Genomic DNA, 22,575 nt, shown 5'->3' with positions numbered 1-22,575 from the left:
TGGGTCCGATGAGCAGTTCCGGCCGAGCGACGGTCAGCTTGGCCGGGATCGCTCCGCACTCCCGAGCCCCCTCACCACCCGCAGTGAGGTGCGCCCCGGGGGTTTCGGCTACTCCTCCGCCCGCCGGACCGTCCCCGGAGTCAGCCGCCCGGACAGCCGAGGCGCTCTCCTCCGCCGGCGGGGGAGCGCCCTGACTGGAGGCGACCATGTTCCAGACTCGGAATAGATCCCGGTAAAAGACAGGCAACTCCCTCAGAGAGGCGCGGCTAACGGACTCCACCGGGAGCTGCCTGTCATCTTGAAGGCAGTGACACTGGCGGAAAAAATACGTCGCCAGCGCACACCATCTGGGAGGACGCTCGACGTACAGGTATCTCTGCAGGGTCCGAAGGCGGAGAGTCGCAGCCTGGGTGCGGACGCACACCAGCGACTGGCCGCCCTCCTCGATCGGGAGACTCAGGACCGCGGCAGAGACCCAGTGTTTCCTCTTGCCCCAGAAGAAATCGACGAGTTTCTTCTGGATCTTGGTGGCAAATTCAGGGGGGGGGCCAAAGTGACCAACCGGTACCACAGCATGGAGGCCACCAGTTGGTTTATGACCAGCGCTCGTCCCCTGGAGGAAAGCACTCGGAGCAGTCCTGTCCAGCGCCCCAGCCGAGCGGTGACTTTCGCCTCCAACTCCTGCCAGTTTGCCGGCCAGGCTTCCTCAGCGGGGCTAAGGTGGACTCCCAGATAGAGGAGGTGCGTGGTGCTCCACGCAAAAGGTGTCACCTCCTCTGGCAGGGAGTCCACCCGCCACTGACACACCAGGAGTCCGGAACATTTCTCCCAATTGATCCTTGCGGAGGACGCGGCAGAAAAGGTCTGCTGGCAGTCGCGCATCCTCCGCAAGTCAACGGGATCTGTGACCGCGAGGAGCACGTCGTCAGCGTAAGCCGAGAGGACGACCCGCATGGCCGGCTTGCGCAGAGCCAATCCCGTCAACCTCCTGCGAAGCAGGCACGGGAAGGGCTCCACGCAGATGGTATACAATTGGCCGGACATGGGGCATCCCTGACACACTCCTCTCCCAAAGCGAAGGGGCGCCGTCAAGGACCCGTTAACTTTGACTATACACTCTGCGGCGGCGTATAAAAGTCGGACCCGGGCCACGAAATGCGCCCCGAGACCGAAAGCGCGCAGAGTCCAGAAAAGGTATTCGTGATCCACCCTGTCGAACGCCTTCTCCTGATCGAGGGAGAGAAAGGCGACCGACTGACCAGTCCTCTGGGAAAGATGGATCAGGTCCCGGACCAGGTGGATGTTGTCCTGGATCGACCGGCCCGGGAACCTGCAGGACTGGTCGGGGTGGATCATGTGGGCCAGCACGGAGCCCAGGCGGGTAGACATAGCCCGGGCAAAGATCTTATAATCCGTGCTGAGGAGGGAGACCGGACGCCAGTTTTTAAGCAGGCGGAGATCGCCCCTCTTCGGCAGCAGGTCGATGACCGCCCTGCGCCACGAGTGGGGCATCTCCCCGGTCGCCAGGCTTTCCCCCAGGACCCGCGTGTAATCGTCCCCCAGGACGTCCCAGAACGCCCTGAGGAACTCCACGGTCAACCCATCCAGCCCTAGGGATTTGCCCCTTGAGAGCTGGTGGAGGGCGCCAGTCAGCTCCACCAACGTGAGCGGAGCCTCCAACCCTTCGGCGCCCTCCGGGCTGCCCTGCTGCAGGTCCTCCCACAAAACTCTGCGCACATCCTTGCTGGACGGATCCGGAGAGAACAACGCACTGTAATAAGTACGGACCAGGAGGCCCATTCCCTCCGGATCCGTCGTTGGCCAGCAGCTCAACGAGCTGCTTACGGACCGCCCGCCATTTTTCCAGCGAGTAGAAGAAGGGTGAGGCGCGGTCCAAATCTTCCAGGATCTGGATCCGCGACCTCACATACGCGCCTCGGGACCCTATGAGCTGCAGGTCCCTCAGCGCGCCCTTCTTCTCTTTGTACGCCTGCCACAGGGCCGGGTCCGCGACGGCATGACCGAGGCGGGACTCCAAGTCGAGCACCTCCCTCTCAAGGCGCCCGATCTCGGCTTCCCGCCTCTTGGTCGACCCCCTCGCGTACTCCTGACAGAAGACGCGGATGTGAGTCTTGCCCACATCCCACCATAGCCTCAAGGAGGGGAAGCCCACCTGCTTCCTTCTCCAGTCGGCCCAGAATCGACAGAACGAGTCCCAAAATCGCTCGTCCTCCAGCAGCTGGTTGTTAAAGTGCCAGTACGTGGACCCCGACCGCGTGCGGAGCGGAGTGAACTCCGCCCACACCAGGCGGTGGTCCGAGCACGGCACCAGCCGCATGGAGGCCGCCGAGACGCGGGAGACGTATGCCTGTGAAAAGTAGAGGCGGTCGATTTGCGGACCTCCTCCTCCAGACCTCCACGTGAAGGCGCTGGAGTCGGGATGGCGACCAAGTTAAGGGAGCTGATCAGTCCCCTCAACTTCTCCACCGACGCTTGGCTGCGCTGGGGACCGGAGCGATCCCCCACCTCGAGGGTGCAGTTAAAATCCCCCCCGAGGATGATGCACTCGCCGCTATCGATGGAGCTCAAGAGAGCAGACACTTCTTCAAAGAAGCGCGCTTGCAACGCGCCGGGCCTGGGCGCGTACACGTTCACAAAGTGGAGCGGCACGCTACCCAGGCGAACGGCGAGGTGGAGCAAGCGGCCCGGCACTAGCTCCTTGAACCCCAAGATCTCCGGCTGAAAAGTCAGGGCCAACAAGATAGCCACCCCACTAGAAATAGGGGTGAGGTGACTCATGTAGACCCCACCCTGCCACTCCAGGAGCCAGGTGGCTTCGTCTCCCGGAATGGTGTGGGTTTCCTGCAGAAAGCTCACCGCGTATCTCCCTTCCCTGAGGACTGAGAGATTGTGAAATCTGTGGTGAGACCCCCTGCTGCCGTTGATGTTGAGGCTGGCTATGGTTATCTTCATGTCAAAGGTACTTAAAACCAGTCACCAACACCTCACTGTGAGGAGGGAGTGGAAGTGCACCTGGCCTTCCACTCCCCCAGCAACCCATTGAGGAACACATTAAAACGGCGCCTCTCAACCAGTTTCACGCCCGCGCGCTTGCCCGTTATCTTCAGGGCGGCACGGACGGACTGGATGCTCAGCGCCAGATTCGACCAGCGGTCGAGGGCCAGCTGAACTTTATTGCGGCAGCCCCTGCAAACCGCGAGGAAATCCCGGAGTTCCGCTGTGGGAATGAGAGGAGATTCGGTAGGAGTCACGAGGGACTCCACCACCTCACTGGCGATGGAATCAAGATCATCCTCCGTGCCCCACACAGAATCCCCATCCTCCTCCGGGTCGTCACCGCCAGCGGCTGACACATCCACCACACACTGTGGGGCGGACGTCCCGACCGCGCCAGCTGGTCCTGCATCCGTCACGATCCCACCCCCAGGATTGATGGCGGAGGAGTCCTCTCTGGGTTCTATTGTGAAACTGGAGCCTGTCGGCACCAGCGGTTCAGGACCCCCCTCCACTTCTGTCCCCAGTCCAATGAGTGGTCCAGGGGAGACAGAAGTTCTCGACTCCGGAAATCCAGCCGGAGCCGAGACCGGAGGCGGAGAGAAGAGGCCATCTCCCGTTCCGCCAGCACCCACAGGCCCAGCAGATGGGGCAGCATTCTCGGTTATAACCGGGTCGGGTGTCTCCTGGTTGGTGGTGGACTCCAGCTGGGAGGGCCAACCCTCTGGGGCCTAGCCCTCCCCTTCACTCAGTGCACCCACCCCAGTCGCAGTGGCAGAATGGGCGGCGTCCCCAGGCTCCCCCACCACAAGCAGGGCCCCACTTACTCCTTCAGGAGGGGCCTCATGTACCAGGGCCTTCCCCTCCCCTCCATCCTGAGGAATAGGGTGCTCCTGCCTGGACTTTGTCGCCTTGGTGGTGGCGGTAGGGGAAACCTGGGGACCCGAAACAGGAGACAGCTCCCCTCCAACAGATGGACCCTGCGCCTCAGGGCCCCTTGTTACCTCTGTGGAGGGGTGCCTTCTCCTCTTTTTCCCATTTGGGTGTGGAGGCTCAGAGACCTCCATTTCATCGGAGGCCTCCACCTCCACACTCTCTATTTTTTTATTCACCCTGGGCCTGAGCCCAGCCCTGGGGCAAGTTGCCTTCCCGAGATCGGGTTTTGTGCTGAGCTCAGACTCGGGTACTGTCACGGTGTCCAGGGGACGTGCCTCTCAATGTTTATTTCTCCTCTGCGCCTTCCTTCCACTTGGACGGTCACCCCACTCCCTGCCGGAGGCCGTGAAACCCACAGCTTCCGGTACCGACTGAATGGTATCTGGTGGAAGTGTAGGGAGGGTGGGAGGAGGTGCATCGTCGCCGAGTTGGAGTTGGCAGCCGGGAACATGCCCCACCCCCTTACAGACATGGCACCGCACCCCGTCCAAGGTCCAGAAGACGCGGTAGGCCGTCCCCTGGAACTCTACATTAAAGTGGCCCTCTGTAACCTCCTCCCGCGCCAGCTGCATGAATAACTGGCGGCGGAAGGAGTACACGTATCGGAGGCTGTTCTCCCGAAGACCAAGCGGGACTGGGGTGAGCCCCGTCTTTACCGCCCCCAGATGGTGCAGGTGGGGAAGGAGGAGCTCACCAGGAATGAAGGGCGGGACATTGGATAGAATGAGCCTTTGCGCAGTGGCCTCCAGGGGATTCACTGGCAGAAAGGTCCCGCCCACGGTGAGCCCCTTGCTCAGAGCCAGGGACACCGCCCGCTCGGTCTTCAGGAAAAACACTGCCTTCCCATACATTTTAGAGGCTGCAACAATGGCCGAAGGGCCGACAACCTCGGCCATTGCTTTCACACATGCCTCTATAGTCACGTTTGGGTGGACGTAGCTCTTGACCCCATGCTTCGATGTTAATAAAGCAAACGGTGACGGGGCAACAGGTGCAGCTGCAGCAGCATATGTACGGGAAGGCCCCGCCACCGGCGAAGGAGGGCTTGCCATGGGGTCTAAGAGCCACGTCCACCCCCAAGAAACAAAACAAATTTGCACAATTTAAAAAAAAAGCAAACTTTAAACAAAGTGGAGTGGGAGTAGAGGAGGATGGGGTAGGATGGTAAAGGAAAAGGGGAGGATAGGTGACTGAGGCGACTGAGTGGAGGAAGGGAGAGAAAGGCTGAAAAGGATGTTTGATCCAACTGCCAGTTGGAGCACCTTTATCAAATTAGTCCAAAACTGTTTGTTGTCTTCCAGTTGGGGGAGGCTTCTTCGCCTGGGACGGCTGGAGCCGCCCGGTACTCTCCTCTTCTGATTTTAACAAGACAGTCTTCACCCGGGCAACTCCAGCTGTCCCGAGCAGGCAGTTGGGGTGGGGAGGGAGCTCCCTGTGTGCAAGCACCAATACAAATACAGGGGCCCCTACTGGATTTGGCTGCCCCACCCGAGTCTTCAGCCTCTTCTCCCTCCCCCAAGCAGTTCAAACTTAAGAGTCTTTCAGGTGCCCTGACACCCACCTCTCCAAAACAATTGCAGCCTTCGTAGAGGGAGCTTTACTCTGTATCTAACCCCCATTTTTTTTTTGTGGGTAACCAGTCACACTCCACACATCAGAGTTCATAATCTAGGCTGACACTGAAAAGCCCTTTGAGACGAATTGCGGTCTTGAAAGGTTTTATATAACTATCCTTTCTTTACTGTTTTTTTTTTTCTTTTTTTTTTCTCGTAGAGGGAGCTTTACTCTGTATCTAACCCCCGTACTGTACCTGTCCTGGGAGTGTTTGATGGGGGACAGTGTAGAGGGAGCTTTACTCTGTATCTAACCCCCGTGCTGTACCTGTCCTGGGAGAGTTGGACATGCATCCTCGATGCCTAAAATGCAAAACGAGCGGAGGAGAAAACATTTTAAAATTTATAAATCAACTTTTATTACAGTACTGTTTGAACAATGCTTTATATTGTACAAGCTCTCTTTACGATACCGTATAAAACAAGTTGTCATTTCAAAGTTTACAGGACAATATTTTTTTCTTTCAAAGATATGTACAGAGAATTGTGTGCAACTTTTTTCTACAAAACAACAGAAAAGGAGGCAGAAAAAACTCTTAACCTCAGGAGAAGAGAAACATAAATAAAGCAAAAACCTGTGTCAAGACCAGGCAGAGGGGTCAAACCCAGCCCCATCACATGTATATTGATTTAAAAAAAAGATTGTCCAGGTCTGAGTGGAACACCTCCCCAATCTGCACTCGGGTTATCAAGACATCCAGCAGCCCTTTCCTGAACTCATGCCTTCCTCCCAGCCCCTCTCGCTTCCCGTGCCAACTTGTAAGAGGAAAAAAATGATCGACAAAACAGGCTTCTCACCGGGCAGCCCCAGTTGAGGGGTGAAAGGTCAGTCGAGGTCAGGATGTCCGCACACACCTGGAACCACATTTCCCCGTAGGCTGCTGCCATCAGGAGGTGGTGGCCGTTTAAAGGAACATTCCAGAGTGTGTCAGTGGGAGTCCTTGCTGGGAAACTGTCACTAAGGAAGGCGCAATGAGGCGGGTGTGAGGTGACAGCTGACTGCTTCAGGGGCCTCCTGTTCTCCCCCGATAAAACTGAGTGGCGTGACTGCAATTCCCAGCACGATGCCCTGACCCTGCCCTAGAAAGCAGCTGTGAGCAGATAAGAACATGGAGTTAGTGATAATATCCTTTGTGGTCTTTTGATTACCAATGGGACTATTGAGGTTTCTGTATGGATACAAGTGAGCTGTAGTGCAACGACCCAGTTGTTCCCTTGTCTGTTCGGTGGTGGGGGCAGGGATGGGTGACGGTGGAGGGAAGGAAACATACAACTCCCCCACACATCTCACTGCAGGGATACCTACTGCAGAAATGGCCTCCCATCGACACACAGCACCTGGCAGGCAGGCAGAGTGCAGGAGATCAATCGCAGTGCAGGAGGGGGCAAAATCGGCTGGCCATTAATCTATCCTCCCAATCTATGCCCGTTTAGGAAGGGGAGTGGCTCTGTGTATTCCCCAACACCTTCTCATTCCTGTTGGGATTCTGCACTGGGACAACTAACCGCAATCCCACCCACTGCCCCCAACCCCACCCTGACAGTGATTCCACTCCCATCAAAGATGCACGCAACCATCTTAGAGTCCAGACCGAGTCCCTACTGCCACCTGGGAACGACTGTTAGTCCCTCCCAGGATGAGGTGGAGGGAGAGGAATGGGAGACGTCGGCCTGTCTGGGTAGGAAGGGGGCAGCTTCTCAGAAATTGCTAAAATCTATAAAACCACAAACTAAATCGAACTGGATTTGTCTTACAAGCTGGAGGCATTTCTAGATTAGCGACAAAGCCTAACCTTCTGCCTGGAATAGTGTCAGCTAAACATAGCTAACTCTGGGGGGGACTGAGCTAAAGGAATTACACTGGTGACATAAGTTAGTTGCCTGTGACAGATGCAAAATAATCTTTTAAAAGAAACCATGTACAAGCCAGCCACTGACCTGGAGTCTAAAATAAATCAGCATTTGTAAATACAAGTGTGCTCTGTATGAAGAGCAGGAGTATGGGTGTGGTTCGAGGGCCAGAGAGAAAGCACTAACTCAGGAGAGGCCCAGATAAATTTTGTTCAATTTAGGCCGAAACCATGCAGGGTTACAGGAAAAGAGCAGAGGGGGGAAATGGGACTAATTGTATAAGTCTTTCAAACAGTCAGCACAGGCACGATGGGCTGAATGGTGCTGTAAGATTCGATGAATGGTGTTAGATAAACAGGCAGGAATCTTTCATGGGATCGGGAGGAATAAAAAGTAAAAATAAAAAAGAGGCAGGCAAGTCTGTTCAACATCTTCTCCACAGTTATATTGAAAAAAAAATCAATGCTTAAGCATTGATTAAGTTTTAAGAACAGCAAGTTTCGATCACTCCCAGAGCAATCTGTCATTGAGGGGTCTGACAGTAAGGAGATCTGACCTGGGATGTGTGCGCCTGGGACGGAGTGGGGTGGGGGGGGGGGTGGGGGGAGTAAGAGTTAGAAATGTGTTGCCAAAAATGTCTTTAAAATATATGTAACTTCAACACACTAGTAAATGGCCACACTGCCTTCAGAAATAAGCATTTTTCTATACACAAGATGGCAACAGAGCTGCGGGAGGGAGACTTCCAAAATGTAGTCCCCAGAACCGTCTGGTGGCCAAAGCCCAGAACTGCACTGTGACAGATGACATAGAAAAAAATGAATGGGAAATTTTGATATAGCAAGTTACAATGGGGGGAAAAAACAGCACAATCAGAAATGACCACAGGAATTGAGGCTTGTGGACAGGAAAAACGCACTTCTGCACACGTAATTAAAATAGAGGAGGGAAGCGAAAGGGTATGGAAGAATTCTCCTGCTATACTTGCATTCCCTTTTAAGATTCGACCTAGTCAACCTTCAGGAACAAAACTTCCTACAAGATACAAAAGGTACACCTCGCTGAGGTGTCCCAATAAAATGAACTAATGTCCAAAGTCAAACCTTATACAACGATGAAGTGCCCCAATCCCCAGCATCCCCCTTCCACACTGATAAAAACTGTCTCTTTACTGAGGTTTTCACTACAAAGCAGCTACTGTCCTGAACTCAGGGCTCTGCTGGGCAATACACGCGCTTGAATGCAAAGAGGGGGTGAAGGGGGAAGGGGGGGGGGGTGGGCGCGGCGGTCAACATTTCCAATACAATCATAAGCCATCTGATTTCAGAGATAAAACAATTTAAAAAAAAAACAAAATCAGAAAGAAACCCTTTAGCTCAATTTTTGTTCGTGGTAAGAAAGTACGCTTTAAACCAAAGTATTAAATCGAACATCTATCATGGGTTCCCAACTAGAACGTTGGCTAAGGTGCAAGATTCACAGCAGAGCAAGCCTGCCAAATGGTGATCCATTGCAGTAACTAGTGGAGGTGGCAGAAGAACACTTGTCAGCACAGGCTCCCTCTGGACTCCTCCAACGCCCTCTAAGAGGGTGACGTTTACGGTTTACATGACTCACTGAAGTGGGGGCGGAATCCTGAAACTATCGAGTCGATCCCAGGATCGGGAAACCGGTAGGTTTAATTCCCTAGGCTATACAGAGTTTACTGATCTCAGCTCTGATAGTATCAGAGGGTATAACTGACCTCAAGAGCTCCTGGGCTAGAGAGGGGATCAGGGACAGGAGGGGTGACTGTAGATCACAATTATGGCTCTCTACTCTTGTCCAGTTGGACAAGTTTAGACTCAACTTCCATACGCCCCCACTTCTCTCCCCTAGGCTGCAGATACATGCAGCACAGGTTCCCGTTGAATGATAGTAGTTTGAGGGGTACAGGAAAGTGCCCATGGAACCGCGTGCCAGCTTTCTCGAGAACAGAGAAAACCCACTGGAGCTTCCACCAGACCCTTGTAAGACAGCGGCAGTGGGTTTGCTATGCAACACGGCCACCGAGAGGCTTAATCGTCAACCACCGAGGGCTATTGGACATGACCTGCTGCCCTTGCCACTTGTCGGCTGCGGACATTGACAGACGAGAGGAAGGGTCCAAACCCCAATACTGCAGCTCTGCCCCCCCCTCCCCAGCTCTACCACGGAGACAACTTGGATGGATTCAACCCATCCCGGTGCCTGGCATTCAGAACCCTTGGCAAGGAGCCTCAGTTGGTCCTGCCCCCAGACAGATCTGAAGTGACCTCCATCGTCAGCTACCTCTGCAATGAATGCAGCTCAGCCCTTCACCAAGACACCAATATGGTGACATATGGGCCAACGCACCTATGACAGCAAAAGGGCTTCTTGCTGCAACCTCGACACATTATGCAAACAGGCCCAAGGTGTTGAAGATAAAAAGAAATCTTCCACCAAATACAAAGTGGCCTGGTTAGATTTTAATCTGTGGCATCCCTTCAAAAGAACAATTGTTAACATTTCTCACCAGGTACAAAGCCAGTTGAAGAACAAACCCCTCCCACCACTGCACTCACGGTGTATGGTTATACAAAGCTTCCAGTCCAAGTGGATCCACAAAAAAACAAGAGAACTGGTATCTACAAGATTGTGGGCGAGAAGGCGCTCACCATGTTCAGTTCAAAGGGTTAGGAGGAACTGGCCCAGGGACTTGTGATGGATCATCTCACTTAGCTCCCTAGCTTCAAGAAGATTTATCGGCCTTCAGATAGAAGAGGCTGGTATGGGAGACAACCAGAGCGTGCAGGAGACCTGGAAGGCATCAGAATGACAACCGTCCCACACAGCCAATTGTTCATTCAAACCACATGCTGTGCTCCTACTGAATGGAACTCGGGAGCTTGAGCTGTGTCCACAGGGGAACATTCCCCTGCATACAGCCCCTGACTGACAAAAAAAAAAAAAGGACAACAATTTGAGGATTTAAATGGGCTTTACGAAAAGAGAAAAAGGTGCAACTGAACCAGAAAGAATCGGCATTATCATCTTGACTTAACTCAGGCTGGTCTGGCTCGGCCACTGCCCCGTTGGTTGGGCCCAACTTGCCCACAAGTCCTTGGGCACCAGGCCACCAATTCATTCAGGGTTTGGATTGTGAGAGTTGGTGTCGATGCAGTGGAGGCCTCGGACTGCCCAAGCTTTTCAGTGATCTTATTAATGTGGAGTGCTAACCTAAGTGTAAGAATTCTACACTCAACAGATCCAACATCTCTGACGCACCGTTGCAGCAAAAGGCTGCTGTCCGGCCAGCGGTCAGAAGATGCTGCTCACCCCACATGATCACATCTTTAATTTAAAGACTTCTCACAAGTGCTGCGCACGGAGAGACAGAGAGAGAGAGAAGCAGCTGTCTGGGCACATGAAGTGGAGAGTCAATTGCACCTCGGCAGTGCTTCCAGAGTTAGAACTGGTGGTCTAGCAGTGACTGCACTGCTGTGGCCTCAGGCTCCTCCTTCTGCTCCCATTGCTTCAGGTCGTGTCCCCCTCCTCTGGGCAGTGGGGTACCGTCTGCGGGTACCTGCTCCGATCTCAACGAAGAGACGTCCGCTTCGGGGACTTGGCTTAAATCACAGGACTGATGACAAGGTGCCTTGAGAAGAGAAAGGGAACAAATGTCAACTTAGAATCAAATTATTGCAATAAGGGACAGAGAGGCACCGGAGAAGGTGCAAAAAAAAAGATTCACAAGGATGATATCAGAACTGAGAGGTTAGAAATTACAGGAAAGGCTGAACAGGAAGGGGCTCTGCTCTCTTGAAAGGAGAAAGCTGAAGAGAGACCTCATTGATGTCTTGAAAATTGCGATGGTTTGTTCGGGTGGAAGTAGATGATGTTTCCACTCTGGGCGAGACCAGAACTAAGGGCTTTAAAATATAAAAGTGTCACTAATAAATCCAATGGGGAATTCAGGAGAAACTTCTTTCCCCAGAGAGTGGGGAGAATGTGGAACTCGCTACCACAGGGAGTGGTTGAGGTGAATGGTTTAGATACATTTAAAGGGAAGCTGGATAAACACATGAGGGAGAAAGGAATAGAAGGATATGGTGATAGGGCGAGATGACAGGGGTGGGAGGAGGCTCGTGTGCAGCATCAACACCAGTGTGGAGCAGATGGACCGCAATTGATGCTGGGTCACTGTTAAACTGCAATCTGAGATTGATAGATTGTTGTTAACCAAAGGTATTAAGGCATATGGGACAAAGGTGGGTATATGGAGTCAGGTCACAGATCAGCCATGATCCCACTGAATAGCTGAACAGGCTCGAGGGGCTAAATCGCCTCCTCTTGTTCCTACTTCCCCGTCCTCAAGTCATCGCTTGATGTCAGCCAAGGCTCAGTGGGTAGCACACCCTCCCGAGTCAGAAGGTTGTGGGTTCTGCCCCTTCCAGAGACACATAATGGCAGCTGACACTGCCAGTACTGAGGGAGAGCTGCACTGTCGGAGGGATCATCTTTCAGGTGACGTTAAACCACTATCCCAGCCCTCAGTCACTTGCCTTCCCCCCCCACCCACCCCGTTGGGAACATACCTGGGACCTCGGCAGGTTTCCTTTGGCTGGCGTTCCCATCGCGCTGCCGTTGGACTGGGTCCCAGAGCCGTTGTCCCAGTCAGTACCTGACAGCCCGTTGGCCCCTCTTCGGCCCGGCAGGCTCCACTTCCCATGAGGCCCATCGTAGGTGAAGTTGACGGAGGAGGCTAAGCCAGCCCGGTGGAGGACCCGGAGCGGTCCTGATCCGTCCAGCTGGGCACCCGTCGGGAAACGGTCTGCCTGCGAGGCCATGGAGACCAGGGAGCTGTTGAAAGAAAGCTGGCTAGAAGACAACCTCTGACCGAGGAGTCCCTGAATGGAGGCAGTCCTTTGTAAGGAATTGTTGCTCTCTCGCCGAGGTTCCGATTGGGCCAAGAGTGACAGCTGCAGAGGCTGCGGCCTAACGCTCCAGGGCAGTCCCAGCTGAGAGTTCGGATCACTTCCTGTGGATAGGAATGGCTTCAAGTAAGTGGCGACGTCCACTACTACAACAAATTGCATTTATATAGCACCTTTAACATAGCAAAAGCATCCCAAGGTGCTTCATAGGAGAAATTAGGTGACCAAAAGCTCAAACAGGTAGATTTTAACACATATCTCAAAAGGAGAGAGAAGTGCAGAGGTTTAGGGAGTGAATTCCAGAGCTAGGAGCCAAGGCAGCTGAAGATATGTCTGCCCATGGTGGGGTGAGTAAAACTGGGGATGCGCAAGAGGCCAGAATTGGAGCAGTGTAGAGATCTCAGGGGGTCACAGAGAGGGGGAGGGGGGCAAGGCCATGGATGCAAGGAACCAGGAATACAAGGATGAGAAGTTCAAAATCGAGGTATTACCAATCTAAGTAGGCGAGAACAGTGCGGAGTGAGGAGGTGCAATGGGTTTACAGAGCTTTGCAAGAGTTAGGATATGGCGACAGCAGAGTTTTGAATGAACTGGAGTTTACAGGAGAGTGGGAGCCACTGGCCAGGAACGTTGTAATTGTCTATATTGATCCTGGGAGGGGAACAGCTCACCTGTCTGAGGCTGGTTGGTGGCGACAGGCCCTTGGGGGTTTAAAGCCCCCACCCCACTCTGCGATGTGCTGCTGTGGGTCACGTGCACTGTCGGGTTGTTGCTGATGGAAGAAGAGCCCCCTCCACAGTCGGAGTCCTCGATGTTGCCCCCACTGTTGCAGCCGGCGCCACATCCCTTCTGCAGCCTGGTGGAAACACAGAAAGAAAGACACGAGAGAGGTAAGAAGATACGACTCGATCTGTCGCCAGCTTCGCTCCTTTGGCAGGGCTCGAAGGGGCAACGCCCCAAAGAGCAGGGTACCAGGTTTGGTGTGGGGAGTGCAAAGGGGGCGATTGGATAATGCCAAGCTTGAGCTTTTTGGAGACTACAAATTGTTCTTCAGTGGGAGTCTGAATACAGTCCCCACCACTTCCACCATACCCGCTGATTATCAGGCATGTGCCACTGACCGTTTGCCATTACCATAGGTAGCCTTTACAAATGTGCCACTTGCACCCTATAAACAACCCTTCTGACTATTTCAGACATTTTATGCAGCTCTTGGCACCTCATTAAAGTATAATTATTCATCATTAAGCCCCACCACCTTCAGTCAGAGAATCATACAGCACAGAAGGAGGCCACTCGGACCAGCGTACCTGTACCAGCTCTTTGAAAGATCTATCCAATCAGTCCCACTCCCCCCTGCTCTTTCCCCCTTGGCCCTGTAAATTTCTCCTTTTCAAGTATTTATCCAATTCCCTTTTGAAAGTTACTACTGGATCCCTTTCAGACAGCGCGTTCCAGATCACAACTCGCTGCGTTAAAAAAAAAATTCTCATCTCCCCCTGAGATTTTTTGCCAATTACCTTAAATCTATACTGACCCTCCACCAGTGGAAACAGTTACTCTGTATTTACTCAAAGCCCCTCATCATTTTGAACACCTCTACTCTAAGGAGAACAATCCCAGCTCCTCCAGTCTCTCCACGTAACTGAAGACCCTTATCCCTGGGACCTTTCCAGTAAATCTTCTCTGTACCCTCCCCAAAGTCTTAACATCCTGCCTAAGTGTGATGCCTCCAGATTGGACACAATACTCCAGCTGCAGCCTAATGAGTGTTTTATAAAAGGTTCACCGTAACTTCCTTACTTTTGTACTCTATCGCTCTTTGAAAGAGCTGTCAAATTTAGTCGTGAAGCCCAGCCCTTTTCCCCTGCAAATTAGTCCTCTTCACTTACACGCCCAATTGCCTTTTAAAAGTTCCTGTGGAATTTGCTTCCACCACCTTCTCATGTAGTGTTCCAGATCTTCACAATCCTCTGTGTGAACCAAGTTGGGTAGATGGAGTTAAGATACAGATCAGCTGCATGAGGGCAAAAGAGGATCATTGAGCCAAATGGCCTCCTCCTATTTCTATTTTCCACATTGAGCTCCCTCCGGTTTAAGCCTTACCTCTCCCAGCTGGAGATGAACCAGCTGGAGATGTTCCTCAGGCTGATGGGGTCTCCCCAGATGCTGCGGAGCTGGCTGTGCTGGCTCGCGTACGAGGTGGTCAGCGGTGAGACGTAGATGGGGTAGCCAATGGGCTGGTCGCACGAGGAGTTGATCATGTTGCGCAGGGCCTGCTTGGCGTTCTGGATGCTGCCGCGCTCTGGGTTTCGGTTCCGCAGGAACACCAGCTCCTGCTGCTGCCCCGACCACAAGCCCCGCACGCACTCCCTGTTCACCTGTAGCCAAAGGAGGGTGAAGGGAGACAAAATAAAATGTAAACAAACAACTTTCATCCTTCCTGCATCCATTTTCCTTCTTGAATTTATACAATACCTTGGTAACCTTAGGAAGGATATATTGGCCTTGGAGGGAGTGCAGTGTAGATGTACTAGAATCAGGGCTTAAATTACAGGGAGAGACTTGCACAAATTAGTGTTGTATTCCCTAGAACTTAGAAGGTTAAGGAGTGATTTGATTGAAGTTTTCAGGATATTAAGGGGAACTGATAGATTCTCTCCATCTACCCTATTTCTGCTGGTTGGGGAGTCTAGGACTAGGGGGCAGAGTCTAAAAATTAGAACCAGACCTTTCAGGAGTGAAATTAGGAAACACAAAGGGTGGTAGAAGTTTGGAACTCTCTTCCACAAATGGCAACTGATGCTAGATCAATTGTCAATTTTAAATCAAAGATTGATAGATTTTGTTAACCACAGGTATTAAGGGATAATGGGGGAATGGAGTTCAGCCATGATCTCATTGAATGGCAGAACAGGCACAAGGGGCTGAATGGCCTACTCCTGTTCCTAGACTGCATTGGAGTTCCGGTCTCCCCCGATGCCACGCAATGCTGTGTAATATGACGTAATGTAGTGCAGAACAGAGTAAGAGATACCTTGATGACACGGAAACTCAGGTACCGCTTGTTCAACATGATGATCTTGTACTCATCACTGCCGTCGTCCATCACGTGGCGCAGTGCCAGCAGCGACTGGGTGTTGGTGAGGATGGCGTTGCGCCAGGCCGGGTCACCCTCGTGGGAGATCACCATCTTCTCCTCGTTGCTGGTGATGGCGTCGTACAGCACAGCTGGATCATCATACTCGTCGGGGGAGGTGAAGTGATCCTGGGCAGAGGAAGAGGAGTCGCCACTCGTCAGACAAACTCCGAACCCCAAAACCACCGGGACTGGACCGCGGCCTAGAGATGCCCCCAGACAACATGGCCCACTACCCCCTTCCCCCACCCCTAGGCCTCAACATCGGGCTGCTCCCCCACCGCCCTATCTCTGTATCCAGTTTGACAGTGTTGAATCCCTTGGCCATTGTAAACTCGATCCGTACCTGATGCAGTTTCAGTGACATCCGGACCCCAGGGGCCACCACCTTCTGGAGCAACTCCATGTCGACAAAGACCCACTCGTCCCGGGGGCAGGTGATTCGAAAATCGCCTTTAAACAGGGCGTGCAACCCGTACAGGAACGGCTCCAGACTGCTACGAAAGAGAGCGAGGAGGGAGGGGAGAGGAGAGAAGGGTACAGTAGGATTAGTGTCAAAGGACATGAAGACTGTGCAGCCCTTCTTAAAAAAAGATCCATGGTATTTGTAGTGGGATTCTCACTCGGCTACAGGAAGCACCAATGCTCCAGTCCCTTCCTGCACCATATCCCACCTGCATCCTAATTCACTTCAAATCCAGTTCATCAATCACCCCCAGTGCTTGCTGACCTACAATGGCCACACCTCGATTTTAAAATTCGCACCTCCCTGTTAAAATGCCTCCATCACTCCCTATCTCTAATCTCTACCAGTCCTACAAGCCTCTGAGGTCTCTGTGTCCCTTCAATTCTGGCCCTTGTGCATTCCCGCATTTTCATCACTCCACCATTGCTGGGTCCTAAGCTCTGGAATTCCCTTCCTAAACCTCTTTCCTCCTTTTAAGATGCTCCTTAAAACTTTCCTCTTTGACCAAGCTTTTGATCACCTGTCCCAATGTCTCCTTATGCGACAAAATTTCTAAATCCCAGCTCTCCCTCAACTCTACTGGAACCCTCACCCACCTTCCCACTTTAATCACACCACATCCCAGCTCACCAATTCCATCCTTTGAACTGTGGAGGCTCGGTGACGTGAAAGGTCCCCACACACAGGCTGAGTGTCTGCCCCACTCTACCCGTTCACTTACCTGGCCGACATGCTATGCGAGGCCGTCCCCAGGGCTCTCCGGCCCAGGATGCAGAGTCCGAAGCACAAGGTCACCAGATGAGAGTTCCTGTCGCTCTCCACAGACTACAAGGTGGGGGCGGGGGGGAGAGGTATTGGACAAAGATAGAGAGGGATAGTTAGCCACCGATTCAGACCAGAAATTCAGTATTGTCTTGGACATATTTAGTCCTGTAACACTTCAGATACAATTGCTCCTGATTGCTAGGCAGCAATGCCCTGCTGGCAAGAGCTGGACATTGGGAGAGAACATGGTTTGGGCCTGGGGAATCTTGCTGTTTTCCCAATGGCCGATCTCCAGCCCATGATCCCTGTGAAGTGATCATGTTAGATTTGCTCCAAGGCCAATATATCCTTCCTAATGTGTGGGGCTGGCCCAGTGCTTCCACTTCTGCATATCCAGAACTATGAGCCATAAAATATAAAATAGCCACTAATAAATCCAATCAGAAATTCAGGAGAAATTTCTTTCCCCAGAGAGTGGGGAGAATGTGGAACTCGCTACCACAGGGAGTGGTTGAGGTGAATAGTATCGATACATTTAAGGGGAAGCTGGATAAACACATGAGGGAGAAAGGAACAGAAGGATATGGTGATGGAGTGAGATGGAGAGGGGTTAGGAGGAGGCTTGTACAGAGCATAAACCCCAGCATGTACCAGTTGGGTCGAATTTGGCCTATTTCTGTGCTGTAAGCTCAACGTAATTCTTTGACAGATTTTTGTTAGGTCAGTGTATTAAAGGAACTAAGGCAGGTTTAACAGAGTTAAGATACAGATCTGCCACAGTCTGACGGAACGGCAGAGCAGGCTCGAGGGGCTGTATGGATTCCTCCTGTTATCAAAGAATGATACAGTGCACAAGGAGGCTGTTCAGCCCGTCATGCTTGTGCTGTTACTATGCCTCACCTTGTCCCTCCGGCTGGCGCAGTACTGGATCCAGTCCAGGTAGACGTTGCAGAAGGAGATCAGGGAGATGCCTTGCATGCGGTGATCGTAGTCCTCGTCGATGTTGTGGTTGAAGGTGGGGTCGCTGTCGGCGTAGTTGGGGTTGGAGCAGGGCCGCAGCACTTCCTGGATTGCCTCGTTGCTCACCCATTCCTCCAGCTTTGGAGAGCGGATTACATAGTAGACAATACTCTGTGGATAGGGTGAGAGGGTGGGGAAAGAGAGACACACACACAGGAGAAGCAAGGTTAGGACCTCACAATGCACACCTGCTTTGAAGCCACCTCAAACCTGCCCTTCACCCGTGGCTCAGTGGGTAGCTCTCTCTCTCAGAGACAGTAGTTCATGGGTCTGAATTCCACTCCAAAGACTTGAGCACATAATCTAGGCCGACACTCCCAGTACTGAGGGAGTGCTACACCCTCGGGAGGTGCCATCTTTCGGATGAGTATATTAAGCCTAGACCCGACTCCCCTCTCAGCCAGATCCCAGCCACTGCTGGAAGAACAGCGGGGAGTTCTCCCCAGTGTCCTGTTATCCCTCAAACCAACAACAATAAAAATAGATTATCTATCATTTATCATGTTGCTGTTTGTCAGAACTTGTGTGCAATTCTCTGCTGTGTTTCCCACATTTCAACAGTGACTACACTTCAAAAAGTACTTAATTGGCTGTAAAGCACTTTGGGATGTCCTGTGGTCGCGAAAGACTGTCCTTTTTCTTTTATCTAACTCATACGGCACCTGCCCTGGGAATGACTGATGGTGTCACTGGGTATCTGGCATAGGACTGTATCCCATTCCTTTACACTGAGCTCAAGAAATGATGCAAATAAACAGCCTGCAAATCAGCCAACAATATTCCTAACATCAGAACTAAGAGTTTCAATGCCTGGATATTCTCATTCATTGAGCGTCACTGTTGCTGGTTGGATGTACAACACTCACGTATTGCAGGGATTGACGTATTACTTAACGTATTACTGTTAAGAGACTGCAATTACATTTTGACAGGGCTGGATTCCTTCCAGATGCATCCAAAAGCCTTAGAAATAAAACTCAATGGAGATAACGCTGGCACCAAAACAGGGAATGTGCGGGGCCTAAATGTACTGAGTGCTTAAGAGGTGCCTTCCATCCGACAAGCGTGCGTGAAGATACCCATAATGATTAAACGGAGAGATCACAGTCAGAGGCCTCTGAGCGAAAGTGTTTACATTTCAATTCAGAAGCCTTGGGAATTGGAGCGGGGCAGTGGGGGGGGGGGGGGGGCTCCAATTTCTATGCTCCCTCCTACGTATCGCTGGCTGAAAGGGGGTTGGTTATCTATCAGAGGTGGGTGGGTGGGTGCCCAGTTTAACCCAGTGGTGCGGTACCTTCACGTAGTAAGTGATGAGGATCTTGCGGAGGTCGAACACCTGCAGCATGGATGCTGCATTGTTGTCACTGATGCTATAGCCTTCCAGGACGTACTTGGTGGCTGCAACCTCCCAGGCCAGCCAGCGCTGGCCGAAGGCAGCGTTGAAAGACAGCATGTGGGGCAGGTGGCCAGGCTCACAGCAGCAGCAGCCCTCGTCTTCCTCCACGCCCTCCGTGATGGCCTCTACCTCCCGCTGCTGGCAGTACGTGCCTATCGGAACAGGAGACACACAGGTTAAAACAAGGCGGTGAGTAACTGGAATACAGTGGGTGGGGAGGAGCCCGAGCCCAAGCCCCGATACCACCTTCTCAGGGCAGTTAGGGGCAGGTAATGAATTCAGTCTCGCGGAGTCACTCTCATCCAAGAACAAAAACTGTCCGCGTACCTTGTGTTCCACCAGCTCCCAGCCATCTAGCTCAAACCCGCTCGCTCTTCCATCCCCCTCTGGCCCCTCCAACCTTGCAGCTTGTCAGCACCAGGTGCTCTGTGAGAAACCAATGGGGCTCTCGGCTTGACGTCTCAACTGAAAGGCCGAAGCTCAGACAATGTAGCACTCCCTCCGTACTATCTCTAGGAGCGTCAGACTGAATAAATCTACTCAAGTCACTGGAGTGAGGCTGCAGCCCACTCCCTGACTCAGGCAAAACACAAGGTGCTGCCCACACAGCCATGGCTGGTACCTGAGGGAGTTAATCTCAAACTCCTTCTGAGGAGACACAGCCCAGACACTAACCCGCCTTTGCCCCACAGATACTGGAATATCTTCCCATCAGCTGGGCTGCCAAAGAGCGCGGGACGAGTAATTTAAATGGACACTTTGGTAAATACCTCGGAACTCCAGGCCTCGTAGCTGAAAGGTGACAATCCCATTGCCGATCTCGATCAGGTGCACCAGGGCATTCAGGTAGTCTGAGGCCAGGATGAAGCAGTCACCCATAGCGTAGTTACCCCAGCGACCCAGGAGCAGATCCCCGCACAGGCTATGCTGCAGGGAGCGGGTTAGGTGCTCATAGAAAATGGAGTTGAGGTTGTTGTCATCCGCTCCTGTAACACAAGCGCCTTACGTTAAACAGCTTCTCTTCTTTCTCCCCTCCCTCCCCTTCACCCTCCTTTCCCCCCCCACTCACCGTCCCCACTTCCGTCCCCACGCCCCATCTCCCTTCCTTCCCCCCCCCCACTCCCCTTCCCCATCTCCATCCCCACTCCCCATCCCCCTCCCACACTCCCCATCCCCCTCCCACACTCCCCATCCCCTCCCACCCTCCCACACTCCCACCCCACACTCCCACCCCACCCTCCCACACTCCCACCCCCCTCCCCCCACCCCCCCTCCCCTTCCCCCACTCCCCCTCCCCTCCCACACTCCCCATCCCCATCCCCTCCCACACTCACCATCCCACTCCCCATCCCCTCCCCCACTCCCCATCCCCACCCACACTCCCCATCCCCCTCCCACACCCACACTCCCCATCCCCCTCCCACACCCACACTCCCCATCCCCCTCCCACACCCACACTCCCCATCCCCCTCCCACACCCACACTCCCCATCCCCCTCCCACACCCACACTCCCCATCCCCCTCCCACACCCACACTCCCCATCCCCCTCCCACACCCACACTCCCCATCCCCCTCCCACACCCACACTCCCCATCCCCCTCCCACACCCACACTCCCCATCCCCCTCCCACACCCACACTCCCCATCCCCCTCCCACACCCACACTCCCCATCCCCCTCCCACACCCACACTCCCCATCCCCCTCCCACACCCACACTCCCCATCCCCCTCCCACACCCACACTCCCCATCCCCCTCCCACACCCACACTCCCCATCCCCCTCCCACACCCACACTCCCCATCCCCCTCCCACACCCACACTCCCCATCCCCCTCCCACACCCACACTCCCCATCCCCCTCCCACACCCACACTCCCCATCCCCCTCCCACACCCACACTCCCCATCCCCCTCCCACACCCACACTCCCCATCCCCCTCCCACACCCACACTCCCCATCCCCCTCCCACACCCACACTCCCCATCCCCCTCCCACACCCACACTCCCCATCCCCCTCCCACACCCACACTCCCCATCCCCCTCCCACACCCACACTCCCCATCCCCCTCCCACACCCACACTCCCCATCCCCCTCCCACACCCACACTCCCCATCCCCCTCCCACACCCACACTCCCCATCCCCCTCCCACACCCACACCCCCCATCCCCCTCCCACACCCACACTCCCCATCCCCCTCCCACACCCACACTCCCCATCCCCCTCCCACACCCACACTCCCCATCCCCCTCCCACACCCACACTCCCCATCCCCCTCCCACACCCACACTCCCCATCCCCCTCCCACACCCACACTCCCCATCCCCCTCCCACACTCCCCATCCCCCTCCCACACTCCCCATCCTCTGCTCCTCCCCCCACTCAGCTCCCATCCTCCCCCCACTCCCCATCCCCCTCCCCCAATCCCCATAAGTGAGAGGTCCTTTGTAAACATTAGGATAGTTGGCCACAGGGTGCTTCGGGCCAATCACCAGAGTGCACACTCACTCGCTCTCTCAGGGCAAGAAACCGGGGCAATTCAAGTACAGGGCGACAGGGCTGAGGTTCAGAGACTCGCCACCCCTGCCCTCACCCACGTCTAGCCTCCCAGCGCAGATCAATAGGAAACTTCTTGCTGTCCAGAAACCACCCAAACATGCCGGGACCACCCCAACTGCCAGGACATTAACTTGTGTTTGGCAATTACAAACATATGAAATTGATGGCCAGGAAAACACCATCGAGCCTGCCTCACACCAAGATGGCTGGAGCATGGTAACTATAACACTTCCCCACCTCCCCTCCACAACCCTCTAATCTCTTGGGAGAGGCAAAGAACTAGAGAGAAAGCTCAGGAATAATAAGGGACAAAAAAAAGATCTGGTCAGGCAATCGAAACACTGTCCAGGAGATTACACGGACCAAATGTCATCTAAATAGAGCAAGTCCAGCGTGCACTACTCTAGGGCGCCCACGAGTGGCGGGCTGCAGGTTGGCACACAATCCACCACAGGTGACATGAGGTACACAAAGACCATTGAAGGAAGGGAACACACCACGCACAGTCCCACCAAACCCTCAAGCAGGCAGCGGCAAATCAAAAACAACAACAAACCCCCCCCCCCCCCCATAGAGTTAAACGAGCCGAGCGGTACCTGGGTTCCTGTCCAACTGTGTGGCCAGTCGAGTGTTGGAATGGTCGACCCGTTTGGTGCTGAATGGAAGGAGACAGAGAGAAGCAAGTCAGTTGACTGCCCAGCGGCTGTGGTACAGAGCATAGACGGGATCGGCTGGAAGTCTGTCTGCCCTATAAACGTGTCCAATGCGGCAGCCATCTACAACTGAAGGACTCGGTAGTGGGCGTCAAGCCAGTTACCCCAAGGACGAAAGAGAAGCAGCAGCTGTGCAGTAGCTCAAGTGCGGCTTAGCATAGTGCG

General features: G+C 53.6%; 1 protein-coding gene across 4 annotated transcripts in view; it reads right to left on the bottom strand.

The window, feature by feature from the left end:
• Window positions 1-5,915: 5,915 nt before the first annotated feature.
• Window positions 5,916-22,575, bottom strand: part of LOC137356058 (pecanex-like protein 3) — a 58,901-nt gene continuing 42,241 nt past the window's right edge. For 3 of the 4 annotated variants that reach the window (XM_068021803.1, XM_068021805.1, XM_068021806.1), the window contains 11 exons: window positions 22,294-22,352; window positions 19,909-20,124; window positions 19,037-19,290; window positions 17,623-17,853; window positions 16,679-16,782; window positions 15,838-15,988; window positions 15,390-15,620; window positions 14,459-14,733; window positions 13,024-13,208; window positions 12,014-12,456; window positions 5,916-11,073 (listed from right to left, as the gene is read on the bottom strand). In XM_068021803.1, the coding sequence (XP_067877904.1) occupies window positions 10,885-11,073; window positions 12,014-12,456; window positions 13,024-13,208; window positions 14,459-14,733; window positions 15,390-15,620; window positions 15,838-15,988; window positions 16,679-16,782; window positions 17,623-17,853; window positions 19,037-19,290; window positions 19,909-20,124; window positions 22,294-22,352 (2,338 nt within the window). In that variant the 3' untranslated portion in view covers window positions 5,916-10,884. The remainder of the gene's footprint in view (window positions 11,074-12,013; window positions 12,457-13,023; window positions 13,209-14,458; window positions 14,734-15,389; window positions 15,621-15,837; window positions 15,989-16,678; window positions 16,783-17,622; window positions 17,854-19,036; window positions 19,291-19,908; window positions 20,125-22,293; window positions 22,353-22,575) is intronic. The other variant, XM_068021804.1, reaches the window with a different exon arrangement.

Source organism: Heterodontus francisci, chromosome 44 (genome assembly GCF_036365525.1).
Source record: "Heterodontus francisci isolate sHetFra1 chromosome 44, sHetFra1.hap1, whole genome shotgun sequence".
Classification (NCBI taxonomy): domain Eukaryota; kingdom Metazoa; phylum Chordata; class Chondrichthyes; order Heterodontiformes; family Heterodontidae; genus Heterodontus; species Heterodontus francisci.
Note: the sequence above shows the minus strand (reverse complement) of the source record. Positions and strands in the feature narration are given on the sequence as shown.